We start from the raw sequence: 15,422 nt of genomic DNA on the forward strand, positions 1-15,422 counted from the left end.
GCACATGGGAGGGTCAGGGCAAGAGAAATAGGGGTGGGAGCCGGCACTCTGTCCTGCCCAGGTCAGGCAAAAAGCCGAGTCCCTGGGCATTTGTGGAGACACAGAGCAAGCTGCCTGGGGTGGGGGCTGCGCAGGGCAGCTGAGGGTGCACAGATTGTGAGCTGTTGGCTGTGCCTCCCAGCGTTGTCTTCCTTAGCCCAGCCCCTGCAGTGATCGACATCAAGCTGGACAAACCCCAGGAGCCCCCGGCCAGCGAGGGCGGCTGCTCCTGCTAATGCAGCCTCACCTCTGGCTTCCTCTGACACCACTCGCTTGTTGTGTTGCTTCCTATTGGTTAGCTTCCTAAAGGGGGGTGGGAAATAAGCTCATCAGATGGGAGGATTTTTCTTTTCTCTCTGTCTCTAGGAGTAGGGTGGGGGGGGGGAGGCTGGGCATCAGGGATCACGTCACTCTTAACAGCTGTTACTTAAACAACTATTTTTTGGTTTGGTTGTAATATATTGTACTTTATTAAGATTGCCAAAAACTGTTAAAATTTAAAAAAAATTTAAATCATGTGTATACTACTTTTTGCCAGATAAAAATGTAGTCATTTTTATTTGAAAAATGTGCTTTTTTTTTGTTTTTGTATATTTGTAAACTTATAGAGAACCTTTCCACACACCTCCTCCTTCCTGTCTGTCCTCTTGGATCGGCTCACACCTCTGCCCTCCTCCCATCCCCCTGCCCAGGAAGTAAAAATAGTTACCTGGGCAACTTAATTAGGCTCCAGTTCTGGGTCTGTACAGGCCCTACCTAGTTAAATCAAACACTGATTGAACAAAACAGCCTCTGAAGAGGTCGCTCTGACTGGCCTTCCGTGGCCAGAATGGGACATTAGCCTGGCTCCAAGTTGAAATTAAGGCCCTGTGGAATGCAGGAAGCCCTGCAGAGGCCCCGGGGAGTGACGTCCTCTCCCTTCTCCTCCCTGGAAAGCCTTGAAGGGAGTGGAGGACACTTGTGTTCCCTGTGGCCTGCCTGATTGTCAGAGCAAGAGGGCACTGGAAGAATGGGGTGCTGCTGGCGACTATGGGCTGTATGGATGTGCGGGTTGTCGACTTGGGGCACCATGTGGAGTTCTGAGGATGTTTTCCCCAACCTGCCCAGCAGTCAGCACACGTATCTGGGCTGAATTTAAAGAAAGGGCAAAGAGAAACTCAGTTTGTTCTCCTTGGAGCTCTCCTTCATCTGTGACTGGCCAGGGGAGGGTTTTCTGGAGAACCTCCACCCTTAAGATGCATGTTCTCAGATCCTCAGTTGCTAACACTGCTGAGCGCTGCTCTGGAAAAGCCAGCTCTTGCCGTGTTGTTGCCCACTGGTGCAGGAAATTGTAGTCCTCGAGCACGTACCTTTGTGGGTGCTGGAGCGGCTCTGTGGCCACCTGAAGGGAGGGCTGAGGTGGGGGGCGCCAGAAGGCTGCCCAGAGAAAGCTGTCCTTGCCATTTTTGAATCATTTCTGAGAAGGGCTCAGTCCCGAGGACCTGTAAAGTCTGAAGAGAATTCTCTTTTCTCACTAAGTGATGCCACCCACTGGGCTAACATTCCAAATACACCGAACCCCCAGCCCGGTCTGCGCAAAGTAGGCCTGGGCAGCCATGCTGGCCCAAAACAGTCAGCCCCACTGTTCAAGGTGACTCGGGTTTCCCCACAGGCTGCTGCTGGGCATGTTATAGGTGGACTAAATGACCACCTGGGGGGCTAGGGGGTGCCTCCACAAAGCAGGGCTCCAACAAGTCGTTGCAATGAATTTTGGGCTTCTCAGAAACTAATTCAAAACGGTAGTCAGTGAGTGCAGCAAAACCTGTCAGGACTCACTGCTGTTTGTCCACTGGACCTGTCACATGCTTTCAGCTAAGGAGACAGCGTGACAGTATATCAGAGGAATTTATCTTCAGGTGAAGAAAAGAGGAAGCAGGATTCCTAGCGGGCTTTTCCAGAAGGCAAAGACCAATGTAGGGACGTAACTCCAGTGTCATGTGTTTAGTTTTTATATGTGTGTACATACTTATATATAGAGATAGACTTGTGTATACACTTTCCACAAACACATTCACACAAAGATAAATGTGCTCGATGTATATTCTTGCTTTTCCTGCTCTCAAGTTGGAACTTGCATTGTGATAACAGTTTTGGGAAATTCAAAAGTACTGCAACGTGTTGAAATAAGAATTACTTAATATTGTCAAATTTGTGATTGTCTTGCCATCAATAAAATAATGCATAGATGTGTTCAACTGCAGGCAAAAATAGCCCACGGGAACGTGTGCACCATTTCCTTTGTGCTTATATGCACGGGCGTATATGCCCACGTGGGCCAGTGTCCTCCCACGCGGCACACCCCCTAGTGGTGCTGGCTGAAAGAGTGCTGACTTTGCAAGAATTTACAGGAGTCCATGTTGTAGCATCTGGCCTGGCTGGCAGTGAGGGCCATTGCTCGTGGCCTCTGGGATGGTCCCATTTGCAGGGGTCTGCAGTGAACGAATGTATGTTGGATTTTTATTTTCTTGGTAAAAAGAGTAATTTTTATTATTATGGTCCTGTAAAAAAAAAAAAAGTAGAAACTCAGTTTACTTTTCATGTGCACACATATCTAAGGCGCCATGAATTTTTTTTCCCTCACTGCCTAGAGGAGCAGTAAGAGACAGAATCACTCGGCTTGACATAGCGTCAGTGAGCCCTGCCTCTGCCTGCACGTACACAATATCCTCTCTCTGAGTCCAGCCTCTCCCCAACTTGTGGGCCTCTAAAGGTGAGGGCAGTCACCTCCTCTTGTGCTCCCATCTTAGTGTGCCATGCCTCACCCTGCCTCTCCTCAAACCTGAACAGCCCCCCTCCCTCCTGGGGTCTCTCAGGGCAGCCAGACTCTTGCACAGAAGTGCATTGGTCCCTTGGCTGTCGTAAGCAGGTGCCATCACTGTCCTCTTGCTCACAGGTAGATTTAGGGTTCTGTGATGAAATGATCTCATTCCCTCGGCAACCTCAGTGAGAGTATCACACCCCAAGCCGGGTGGGCCGGCACAAGGCGAATGGAGGAATCCTGTTAGGAAATGATCTCATCGCAGTCAGTCATTCATCCCCTCTCCCCACTGGCCGAGACCTGGGAGGTGAGTGGGGTCATCATCCTTTGGCTTTCTTTAGGGGGGAAGATCTGAAAGAAAAGTTGCAGTAAAACTTCTCTTTTGCAGGCGTCAGAAAACTTCAGTCTAAGATGGAAAACACTGTTTGTGGGATGCCCACATGTCAGAATGAAGGTGTGACACCAGCATGTAGGGTGCTAGAACTGAGGGTGTGTAGTGCGAGGTTAGCACGCTTGCTGCTTTGAAGCAAGTTTCCTTTGGTTGGAAACCGCCTTGTTGTCATTCCCACCGCTCTCTCCCGGTGCGCATCCTTGATCATTCTGCAATATTCCCAGGTCTGAGGCGCAATGGCCAGGTCAGTTCAGTGTCTCAGGCAACAACGGAGGTTGGAAGTGGTGGTAACTAAGGGTGCAAACATTTCCGTCCTCCTGGTGGTCAGCCAGTGCTGGGAGCTGCTGCCCTCAAGGACCAGGTGGGATAATGGCACCGCTGGCTTCGGTGTCCTGCAGACAGAGCAGCGTCATTCCCTCACCAGGCGGAAGGCAGGTGAGGACGTCAGTTGAGAACAGGGAGCCGAGGAATGTGAGGCGTGTCTGAGCCACGTGAGAGGCAGCTAAACAGATGTATGTGCACGCCAACCAAGCAGGGTTGCATGCCCACTAGTTTCCAAACTACCTCTGCCCTTTGAAAGTGAGGCGTTGTCCGCGGGCTGCACGGTGAGGTAGAGGCCTCATAACCCTTCCTGTCCACAAGCCGCAAAACCAAGGCAGAGAAGGAGGACTTGCCTATGGTCACCCAGCAAGTTGGAAGCGGTCTTTGTTCTTTGTGGCTTGTCTGCGTGTGCAATGTGACTGTGCACTTGAACACAAAAGGCTGCTATGCACGGGGACCCCTCTAATAGCTTTACCCTGGTTAGAATGTAAGTTCTCACCAGTGTTTCTGAATGAGCCGAGGAGAATCCATGTAATTTCAGGTTCCTGTACTGCACAGATGAGCCTGTCCCCACTTCACTCTGATTGCCTTGGGCCCCACACAGACCTGGGCACCCTTAATTTGTGGGAACCAGCTTTGTAGGTACTCTGAAACCTTGGGTTCTTGATGTGTAAACTCCTTGGGCTTCAGACCCTGTATGGCTGACACTACTGGCCGGGCACGGCTTAGAAGAAAACATTGCAGTGGGATTTGGATGGTCACTTTCAATGGGAAGCCTCCATACATTGAAGGCCAGTCTGTACGTGCTGTGTGTTAATTCTCCCTCAATTCCCTCACCCATTCCCAAAAAGTGACGGAGGAACACAGAGAGTGGCATTTCCATCTCTTACTGGCTCAACAGGCATAAATGGCCATATTGACTTTACATAAAACTGTGTAAAATGTGGAAGACTCAGCATGTTGATCAAACAATAAATTGTCCTAATTCTCAACACAAGCCTCTTGTCTAGTGTCTCTGAGTTGCGATCATATACGGGGGTGCAAAACCAGACTTCTTCAGTGCATGCTCCATGAAGAGCCTTTCAGTTTGGAGGGCGTGGCCACCATGCAAAGCCCTTGGCTGCTTCCTCCTTCTCACCTGGGCTCTCCTATTCAGGAGAGGTCGGACACACTGAAGACATTAGATCCGCAGTCACCTCCCCAACCTCCATTCTGTCAAAAAGCTGATGGAAAGGGAAACTAAGCAGAACTGAGAGTCAGGTGTGTGACATCTTCATCATCTCTAGTCTCCACTTGACATGGCCTGTGGTGATGAAGGCTGAGATGCAGGGACCGATCTCTCCTTTCTGGTGAATTCTACAAAGCCATTTTAAGGCAGGAATTTAAGGTGAACCCCAATCACCTCCCTGGTGACACCACACTGCCATTAGCACTCCCAGCTTTATCCCACGCCAATCGCAGGGCTCCCAGAGAGGATGCTTCAGGCCTCTCTCATCTAGACTAAAAGACACCCTCACACCAAAATTACAGGACTAATCCAAAGAGGACACAAAGGCCAGGCGAGGCCAGATCCAGAATCGCCATGTCCTGGAAATGCTGGGAGCCCTGGGGCTGTGCAGTAGGCCAAGTTCACCAGGATCCCATTCTTCTTCAATTCTAACTTCACTAATTATCTTTGCCCTTTAAAGGTCCTGGAAGACCTTCCAGTCACCATCTTAAGGAAACTGTCTCTGATTAGAAGGGACAGGACAGCTTTTACTTCTCTGTAAGGCTGGTTGCAAAAATGTATAAATTCTATAAACTGTAAATTGTAAACTATGAGATTGAGGAGATGTCAAGGAGCAGAGGCCAGAGCGCCCAAGTGCAGATGCTTGTATGGAGCAGGCTCAAGCCGTCCCAGGGCAACCAGTAATCCCCCAGGACTATGGCATTCAGAGCACCATGATGTGAGGCAGCAGAGAAGGAATGAGCCATGTGGGGTTCACACTGGCGGCTGCCCCACAGCCAGATGAGGGAAGCACTGTTGGGATTCCCCAAAAGTGAGTGATTAGAGTTGAGGTGATGTCCTGCCCAAGTCCTCATCGTGGCCTCAAGAGATGCTGCTCGAGGTGGCTTTCCTTATCAATGCTTTGCCATCATTGACCAGGAGTGGAGGAAGGAGCTTTACTATTTCTATGCCAAACTCAAATTAGAGAAAATTACATTTCAGCTGAAACAAAGCCATCCTAAGTCAATAGCACACCACTTACTTTACACATAGCAGGACCACGGGATGCCAGAATCCCAGGAAGTGCTGAGACACTGCAAGAAGCGGCAGCCCTGTTGGACAGGGACAGTGGGGGTGAGCTAGTTGACCTTGGGGCCCACAAAGTGCTTGGGGTTCAGTGCAGCCATGATGATGCTCATGCTGATGAGTTAGAGAGGAAGGCAGCCACACTGAAAGATCACGTCTTCACCACGGAACATGGCCATAATCTTCTAAAAGCAGGGATTATGCTTTATTGAGCCTGGCTGTGCTTGGCGTTGCTGAGTGAACATGCAAGGCTCTCGGGAGTCATCAGCAGTTCAGGGCTTCATAGCTGGAAAGAGAAATGGGATGGCTTCACTGTGCAGACGCCAAGTGTGGTAACCGCTTCTCTTTAAAGATGTGAAGGGTTGAAACAGAGGAGGTAAGTAGCTTAATTGCTGCTAATATCCTTCAGGTGAGAGAAGAGGCCAAGCCAATTGAAGCTGTAACTATGTGCTAAACTCAAACCTCAAGGAAAAAAAAAAAGTGTCAAGTCTGGCGTCTGGCTGGCTGAAATCATCTCAGGTCAACAGAACATGGCCAAGTACCTCACACAAAGCAGGATTACCGGAATCCCAGGAAGCTCCAAGTAGAAGCTGTGGGGAAAAAATGAGTGGTAGGCCCCAAGCACACCCCACTGGCAGAAGCTGTGTTGATCAGGAACTAGGCCCCCAGGAAACTGTCAGGTGCCTGGCGAGGGGAGGGGCTCCCAAGGCCTTGGAAGCCTTGAAGGAATTTTGAAATAAGAGCAGGAATAAAGAACAGCGGGGCTGGTGCCCAGACCCTGTCTGCAGGTGTGGGCCATACCCAGTCCAGAAGGGGGCAGCACTTACCCACCAAGTGCCCAGGGCTATTCATCCCAGCTGCCCTCCATGATGGCATCTCATGGTGACCCGAGCCATCCCTTATGAGCAATGGGGTTATATGCATCAGGTGGCAACCAGGTTCTTTCTAAGGGTGCGCCCAGAAGCCCCTTGTGCCAGGTAAAGGGCACGTTAAGCAGATTCTGGAGCATGCACCTGATCTGCTACTGAGCTGAATATTTAGGAGCAGGGTGCTCAGACCAGTTGTTAACTAGCAGTACAGATCATCTGATGCACGCTAACCGGAGACAGTCACATGAGATATAGCTCCTTTTTCAAAAGATCATCGTTACGCCTTAAAATTCAACCTTGCTCCCCTCTGTCACCTTTTTGGTATACCCCTTCCTCTAATAAAGTAAGATATATATACTTTGTCAACCAGGAAAACAGCAAAAAAGGCTGTCAAACGTATGCCTCTGTCACACAAGTGCCGAGTGACTTTCATGCATGTGAGCATCTACGATTATCATGTTACCAAATTTTTTGTGATTGCTGGTTTCATTTTACATTATTTGGCTAGTAAGGAAAGGGCAAGAGACAGAGCCCAAAACACAGAACTCTAGCAGCAATGGGTTTTGGAGTAAGAACTTTACCTGGGCCAAGGTCTAATGTGTTTCAGCTTGCATTTATTTCACACACCAGCACCAAGGCTGCTACAGGATCCACATACTTCCCAGTTAGGGTAACCACTAGAACACACTAGACCCTTGACATCTGGGCACTTAGCACTTAGGAGTTTACCACCTGGGAGTGACTCCAAGGGTTCATGATCTATTTTTAAACTCTTAAGTACCATGAGGCAGGAGTGTGGACAAGTCTCTGAGCTGATGAAGAACAGACCCACTGTTAAGTCAGCCTTGCTGTTTTTTACCTTTCATGACACCAGAAACTGTAATGTAATTGTACCCACAAATCTGAGAATTCACAAAGGACTAGGTGATGCACTGCCTGGGAACATCAGCGCAACTGAAAATCAACTGGTTCCTAATACACGCAGGTTTGTTTCCAGGAAAAAAGAAACAAGTATAGAAACAGAGGCTAAGAAAACTGTTCTGACGATAAGCATATTCTCACGACATCCTTTCTACACAGCTTGTCTGTTGTCAGAGACCTTGACTGCATACGCTCGAGGGACATTACACTTTAACAAAAGGAAGACACACGAGTCCAAACTGACCAGTGTAAAAGAAGGAAGAACTGAATAAAAAAAAAAAAAAAAAAAAAATCCCAAGTTGGTTTCAACAATAATTTGTTTCTAGAAAAAAAGAAATGTTTGTAACAATATTTTAACCACTTCTTCACCAGCTCCAGGCTGCAATACCTATTCCTTTATATATATAAAATATTCCAAATCTGTCAGTCACACAGATCCACATCGTGTCATGTGCCTTGGTCCTGCCCCTCAGGCGATGTTAGCCAGCCATTTCTCCAAGTCCTGGATGTCAGCTGAGCCGGCGTCCCCTCTCCCGCCCTTGGCACTACACTCCAGGAACTCCACCTTGAGGGGCAATTGTGAAAATTCAAATTCTTTGCCTTTCTTTCCCAGTTGAGCAGGGGCAGTGCTGGAATTGTCCAGTGTGCTGGGGGCAGCAGAACGGGTGACTCGTAAAGTGTTGCTGGAAGGTAAAAGGAACATGAGTCAGAAAGCTAAGAGTTTAATTTTTACATAGCAATGAAAGGCCTTTAGGAAACAGTAGTTTCTAAATAATTCAGCAATGTTTTAAATAATCAGAAAAGACCATTCATTATGCTATTAAGATTGCTGATTAAATTCTTTGCTTTTACAGACCACTCTCTTGGACAGAGAGGAAGGACAGGAGTCCAACCTCACTAGCTAATGACGGCAGGTCAGTAATGTACCCAGGTCACACACAACCTTCCTTCAGCCCAGTGCCCTCTTGCAGGGTCTCCTGCATCATGCCACTTTGAAATGTATTTTAAAAATACACACTAGAAATGTTATAAAAACTTAAGTTCCTGGGAGTTAAGTGTGGGTAGACAGTCTATTTATATTTATTTTGAGTCTACTTGTATACAGAGCTTTGTAATCCACAAGCTCCAGATTCTCTATCCAGTCTGGGCCTAATGAATATTCTTCAACCTGTTTAACCACCAAAACCTTCCTGTTTTAAGTCACCTTACTGCCACCTGCTGGAACTAATAAGGAATGCAGAAGCAGTGCTCATTTGCCACTCCCACTACCCTTTCTAGAAGAAAACATGCTGACAATCTGTTTTTGTTTGGCTTTTTTTCACACTGAATGTAAATTTTAATTATAAAACAAGAATATGAAGAAAACGCTTTAAAATAATCTCAATTATTTGGCAACTCATCACATCATTCATTGCTTTGATCTCAAGAAAAATTTAATCGTATAAAAAACAAAATAAAGCATATCATGATGCCAAGAGGTTGCAGGAAAATCAGTGAAGAACCCACACTAAAAAAAAAAAAAAAAAAAAAAAAACTAAAAAATACCTTGTTTGGAAAGATACACACAGACAAAATGTCTTATTAAACAACAGAAAATTCAAGAGATTACCTGAGGGAATCAGAGGGGAAAACTCTGGTGGAAAAGCACATAGGGCCTTCTAAGCAAGGTGGTGGGTCCATAGTATTCATTTTAGAGTTCTTTAAACATATCCCTTTACATGTAATATAAACTCATATTCCTTTACATGTAAGATATTCTACAACTAAAAAACAACTTTGAAACTTTAGTGCTATAAGCTGATGAAAACTGACCCACTATCAACTCAGCCTTAGTGTCTACCCTGGCTACATGGGGGAGCCCCCATAAAAGTCCCAATAGTACAGGGTTCAGAGAGTTTCCAGTCTGGTAAACACATCCACATAATGGGAAGGTAATGTACCCCAATTCTATGGGACAGAATTCCTGCACCCAGAATTCTCCCAGATGCCCTATGTATCTCTTCATCTAGCCATTCATGTACATCCTTTATTACATCAATTAATAAGCTGGTAAACCTAAGTGTAACCAAATGCTGGAAGCTGGTTTAGCAAATTAATCAAACCCAAGATCATTAAGAACTTCCAATTAGTAGCCAGGTTGGACAGAAGTTATGGTTAACATGCAGACCTACTATCTGTGACTAGCATCTGAAGGAGAGAGCAGTGCTGTGGGGCTGAGCACTTAATCTGTGGGACATGATGATACTCCAGGTGTTAGAAGTGATTTACAATTGTAGGACACCTAACCGGTGTCACAAAGAATTGCTTGTTGTTGGGCCTCCCCGGTGGTGCAGCGGTTGAGCGCTGGGTTGAGAAGCTGCCCGCAGCCTCTGCAGTGCCGGTTCGATCTCCGGCTGCTTCCCGGCCACCAGAGGAGGGTCCCACATGGCTTGCGGACCTCTCCTGCCACCCGCTGCTCCCCTTAGCAGTGTACTTTGGTCCTTCTGCCTGCTCTGCTCCCCGTTCTGGCTCTGGTGAATTCTCTCACCCTCCCGCGCTTCTGACTGTACCCAGTGCATGTATAAACAAACAAATAAATAATAAATAAATAAATAAAAATACATGCCTCAAAAAAAAAAAAAGAATTGCTTGTTGTAGAGGGAAAAAATTCACATATTTGGTGACTGGAGGTGTCAGAAGTACTGTGAGCACAGCAGTATGAAAGTAAAAGACACATGGGAAAGACACAGGAGGGAAAAGCTGGGTAGTATCTTACGCAGTATCAATGTAAGTTGGTATAGTCAGTATGGAAAACAGCATGAAGAGTCCTCAAAAAATTATAAATATAATTTATATGCCCACCAAAGGATCCAGCAATTTTACTTCTGGGTATTTATCCAAAGGAACTAAAATCAGGATCTCAAAGAGATACCTGCACAACCATGTCCACTGCAGTATCATTCACAAGACAGAATATATGGAATCAACCCAATGTCCATCGAAGGATGAATGGATAGAGAAAATGTGGAACATACAAGTGGTGGAATGTTATTGAGGCCTGAAAGGACTCCTGCAATTTTGTAACAGTATGCTTGATCATAGAAGACATTATGCTAAGTGAAACAACAGACACAGCAAAACTACATGATCTCACATGTGGAATCGAAAAATAGAGTACACTGGTGGTTATCAGGGCTGGTGTGTTATGAGTGGTAGCAGGATGATGAGATGATGGTCAAAGGGTATATAAAGTTTCAGTTACTCAAGTAAGTGCTAGAGAGCTACTATGTAGCACAGTATTTATAGCTAACTATACTGCATTGTCTAAACCTTGCTAATAAGGTAGATATTATGTTAAGTGTTCTTAACACAAACAAGCATGTGTGCGTGCACACACACACAAATAATAAAGGTGCAGAAGGAAACTTTGGGAGGTAATGAATACACTCATGGCCTTGATGAAATGGTTTCATGGGTATGTACTTATTCTCAAATGCACTGAACTGTATTACACATGTACAGCTTTTTATATATCAATTGTACCTCAATAAAGGGGTTAAATGTTTCCTCTGACATTCAATATGAAGGCATGGTGTCTTGATAAATCTGATTGAATGGCAAACTTTTCTATTTATACTAAATAGAAAAGTTTATACTATTTATACTAAAAAGTTGAAGTATACAAAATGAAATATATCACGCTCAAATTGAAAGAAAAAAGAAACCATGTAAAATGACAGACCAGGGTTGGTAAAACTTTTGTCAGAGTCATAAATTATTTTGAGCTTATGGGTGACACTTTGTCACACATTTTTCTACATTCCTTCTTAAACTGTCCTTTAAACATATAAAACTACTGTTTGCCGACCCTGCCAATCCCTGAAGCAGACCACACCACTAGCGCCTGAGCACAGGAACTGCACCACATTTCTTCCTGTCGTTGAATGCAGGGCTTGAATGTCAGCTCCTAAATGCCAGGTCCTGAGTGGAGGTCTGGTCTATACTAGATCGTTATAGGTGCTTATTAAATGAATTAAAACTAAAAAAAAAAAAAAGTAAATCAGAGTGGGGGGAAATAAGCTAAAAGTAGAATTTTACATTAGTTTTTCCTCATAACTAAAGTTTTCTTTAGTAAAAAAGCCTTTTACACAAGAGCAGTAAGAAAACATAACTTGCTAAAAACACCATAAACACACGTTACCAAAAAACCCAAAACATACCTTGCTTTATTATGTTGATGGTACCTTCTGTGTAAGCAAGCTAATGGCTAGCACAAAGACATGATATAGTCCTTAAAATTGAAAAACTTCTATTTCAATTTAGTTTTAAATGCTAAAACCAGCTAAATAATGAAAACATGTTGAAAACATTAAGCTATAGAATATCATAACGGTTTCTATTCTTTCCAAGTTATATTCTTTTCTTACTGTCAACAAAAATTTCCAGGATTTAAAATATTTTTGTTTCTAAATTCTTTCATATCTACTATAAATGAGCTAGTAATAGTGGTAAAAAAATAATTGAGCCTATGGTCTCTAAAAACCTGAGATCTTCTTTCCAAGAAAATTTTAAAATATTTATAATCATCCTATTAATGCCTTTTATTTCAGCTAATTCTTTTGTCAACTATTGAACAAGTATACTTCACACTAATCTTCAGGCTAATTGTGATAATCATACACATCCAAAGACCTTAAGCAGTCTATTCACATTTCCTAGGTGTTAAGATACATAATTAACCAATACAACTTATTCATACTTACAGCTCTTTCTCAAGCTGCTGCTGAATTAACTTTGCTGATTTTGCCATTGTGATGTCTATAAAGAAATAAACACATGTAAGTTAGCCAGAAGGTCTTTTTTCAAGATTTCTTGTATGTATGAAGAATTCCTACTAAACCAGTAAGTTTCTTTTCCCTTTTTTTGAAGGGAGCTTTTTAATCACTAGTAACTTCACTAGCAAAGTAAACTTTGTATTTGCATGTAGGGGTTTTCCTAGGACAATGCTTATAAATATATTAAGCTGAGGACCCTAAAACTGACTTCCTCTCTTACAAAAGCTTTCTACACTTTACAGACCTTTAAAATCAACACATATAAGTTTAGTTAGTGTAACAAAAAGAAAACCTACCAGCTTTGTGATTCTAACAAAAATTTCACTCCAAGAGATAATACCTTCCCTTTCATAAAGGAAACAGCGTATTTGTAGCTGATATTAAGATGCTGAGTTACAGCATCAAGTACACAATAAGCAAGAAATAAGTGCTGGTGTGGCACACAGCAGAAGCTAAATAAATATTACCTCCTTTCCTTATAATGAATAGAATAAAGAGGCCAGCTATGATCTTAAGACTGCACTTCTGAGTAGGCATTACCTGATCACTTCTGAGAAATGCCTTCAGCTCTTTCACAGAATGATTCTATGATTCAGATCTGAATCTGAAAGAGACCTGCAGAGACCAACTAGTCTAATTATCTTATTTTAGAGATAATGAAACTGAAGCCTAGTTTCATTGGGTGTGACTAAAAAGTTTTTAATGTTTATCACAATTTGAAAAAAATAACTTCCACAAGCTCCCCTTGATGGAACATACTGGATGGTAAACTTGTTTGAAAGGAAGAGACTCTACTCTCTTCCTCCACAATTTTGTGTCTGATGTAACTATACTGCTAATCTGATGAACTTAACTGGTAAAGTAAAATGACTTAAAAAAAAAAAAAAAAAAAACTACCAAAGAAAAATTTGTGATCACTATGTCATTCTTTAAAATAGCTTGGTAAAAAGGCTAATGAAAATGCAAGAGTATCAATAAATTTTAATATTTAAAACACTTTAATATAAAAACAATGACCTCATCCTCAATAACAACTGTAGATAACTATATTAATTCATATTAGCAATCTTCCCCAAATCTCAATTACTATTATCAGAAAACATAATAGTACCTTGTTTATTGCAGGCAATTAAGAATGACGGTGTGTTCTTCAAACTCATACTGTCAATGAGGACTTGATAAAGAAACTCTGCCACATCTTTCACCTCTCGCTGGAATGCTGCACTATCCACCACAAACACCACAGCCCTGAAGGAGAATAAGGGATAGAAACACTGGTATATATGAGCCTGCAATAGGGTAGCATTATATTGAAAGAAAAGATATCCTTAATTTCATCTAATTCAATTCTAATGCAGCACACAACAAATTCACAGGCAGGTACATTTACAATCACAATACAAAACTGACTTAACAAAGGACTACTAAATGTTTACTACATATCAAATGACTGTGGCTAAAAAAGACAACAGGAAATGATGCCTGCCCTCAAGGACCAGGAAATCATACCTATAGAGCCATGTGGTAACAGGAACAAAGAGGAAGGTAATTAACATGAGACCAGTTCAAGAAGACTTACAATAAGGTTTTAACACTTGAGCTGAATTTTAAGCTGACAAAATTGGGGCACAAAGTGTCTGGAAAGTAGTATGTGCAGAGCACAAAGGGGTGGAACAACATGCCCTGGGGAACTCAAGGTAGGCTGGTACCCAGGGAGATAGGAAAATTGGGGAAAATCAGGTCAAGTAGCAAAGAAGCATGGCACACTGACCTATGGAGTTTATGTATTTATTTCTAGCTTACAAAGGATATTGGTACATAAATGGAAGACTGATAAATCTAAGGTAATCAAACCAGAAGTACATTGACCAGATGGGTAAGGCCCAACATAAGACAGCACAAGTGAGAATTCTCACGTGCCAGAAATAAGAGTTATCAAAGTTAAAGCAAAGCAGTCCAGAAAATCAGCAGATAACAGGCCAGGGCTTGAATGCTAAGTTGCGAAGGAGATGTGCAATGGACAACATGCTGCTGGGAAGCCTGGAACTGAACATCCTATGCAAAGTCTAGAACTTAAAAGCAATCTAGGTGGTAAAATAATCAAGAGGTAGTGAAACACCAAGCCTCCTGTGTCACACACAGATTCAGGGTATGACCTATACTCTCTCATTATGTAAGAGCCCCAAGCAGGAAATTTATATAAAAATTGGGCCAGACTCAAGGAACATGGATGGTTTCCAAAAGGAAATATGAACTTCTGAAAGGAGCTTTGCATACCCATAAACACTTGATTACTTATGAGAATACTAGAAACCATAATGAAAGAATAGGATCTTATATAAACAAACAGGCTGACTTGAAAAAATAGACTTGTAAAGAATAAAGAAAATGTAACATAATGAAAAAGTTGAAAACATGCACAGATGAAAAGGATATAGTGAAGTGTAAAAGTAATATGAGAAAATCACATTATATGTAAGGAAAAAAGATGTGGAAGGTATGATAGAGAAGAGACAAGAAGGAAAGAAATAGTAAGGCAATGTTAAGAGATCCAGGAGGAAAGAACTGAGGATCTGGAAATAAAACGACCTGAAAAGATACTACTGAAATTTTCCAGTACTGAAGATGTGACTCTTTCAACTGAAATAGCACATTTGCACTCCAAGCATGATAAAGCTAAATCACCCATCAACAGAAGAAAAGCTATACCTGAGCAGAGGGTAAAATACAGATTTGATGCAATGAAATGACAATTTAATCAGTGAATTCTCATCTATAACAACAGATGTTTGTAGTTAGAAGTAATCATTCAATGTGAAAAAGTGGAAACAATTACCATCCAGAATTTTACACTCAAATAAAACAGTTATTCAAAAACAAAGGTCCATGAAAAAGTTTCATTTGAACAAAAGATGAAAATTTTGATAACTTGTTCACCAATTATGGAAAGCCTCTAAAAGAGGCTTTTTCTCTCAGG

At 43.0% G+C, this 15,422-nt stretch overlaps 2 protein-coding genes across 4 annotated transcripts in view; one reads left to right on the top strand and one right to left on the bottom strand.

Moving 5' to 3' along the window:
• RAB6B (RAB6B, member RAS oncogene family) overlaps positions 1 to 6,598 on the top strand; it is a 61,131-nt gene extending 54,533 nt beyond the window's left edge. Inside the window, exons 8-9 of one of the 3 annotated variants that reach the window (XR_008553960.1) lie at positions 211 to 3,143; positions 3,225 to 6,598. Coding sequence is in view for 2 of the 3 variants with exons in the window: in XM_037525970.2 (XP_037381867.1) it covers positions 211 to 275 (65 nt within the window). In the remaining variant the exon portion in view is untranslated. Of the gene's footprint in view, positions 1 to 210 lie in introns of all 3 variants that reach the window. The other 2 variants (XM_037525970.2, XM_054700816.1) reach the window with 2 other exon arrangements.
• Positions 6,599 to 7,247: 649 nt separating this feature from the next.
• LOC119257758 (serotransferrin-like) overlaps positions 7,248 to 15,422 on the bottom strand; it is a 48,274-nt gene continuing 40,099 nt past the window's right edge. The window contains 3 exon segments of the mRNA XM_037525971.2: positions 7,248 to 8,314; positions 12,374 to 12,428; positions 13,557 to 13,693. Of these exon segments, the coding sequence (XP_037381868.1) occupies positions 8,101 to 8,314; positions 12,374 to 12,428; positions 13,557 to 13,693 (406 nt within the window). The 3' untranslated portion in view covers positions 7,248 to 8,100.

This window comes from Talpa occidentalis, unplaced genomic scaffold (genome assembly GCF_014898055.3).
Source record: "Talpa occidentalis isolate TD23 unplaced genomic scaffold, MPIMG_talOcc4v2.1 talOcc4.4, whole genome shotgun sequence".
NCBI lineage: Eukaryota > Metazoa > Chordata > Mammalia > Eulipotyphla > Talpidae > Talpa > Talpa occidentalis.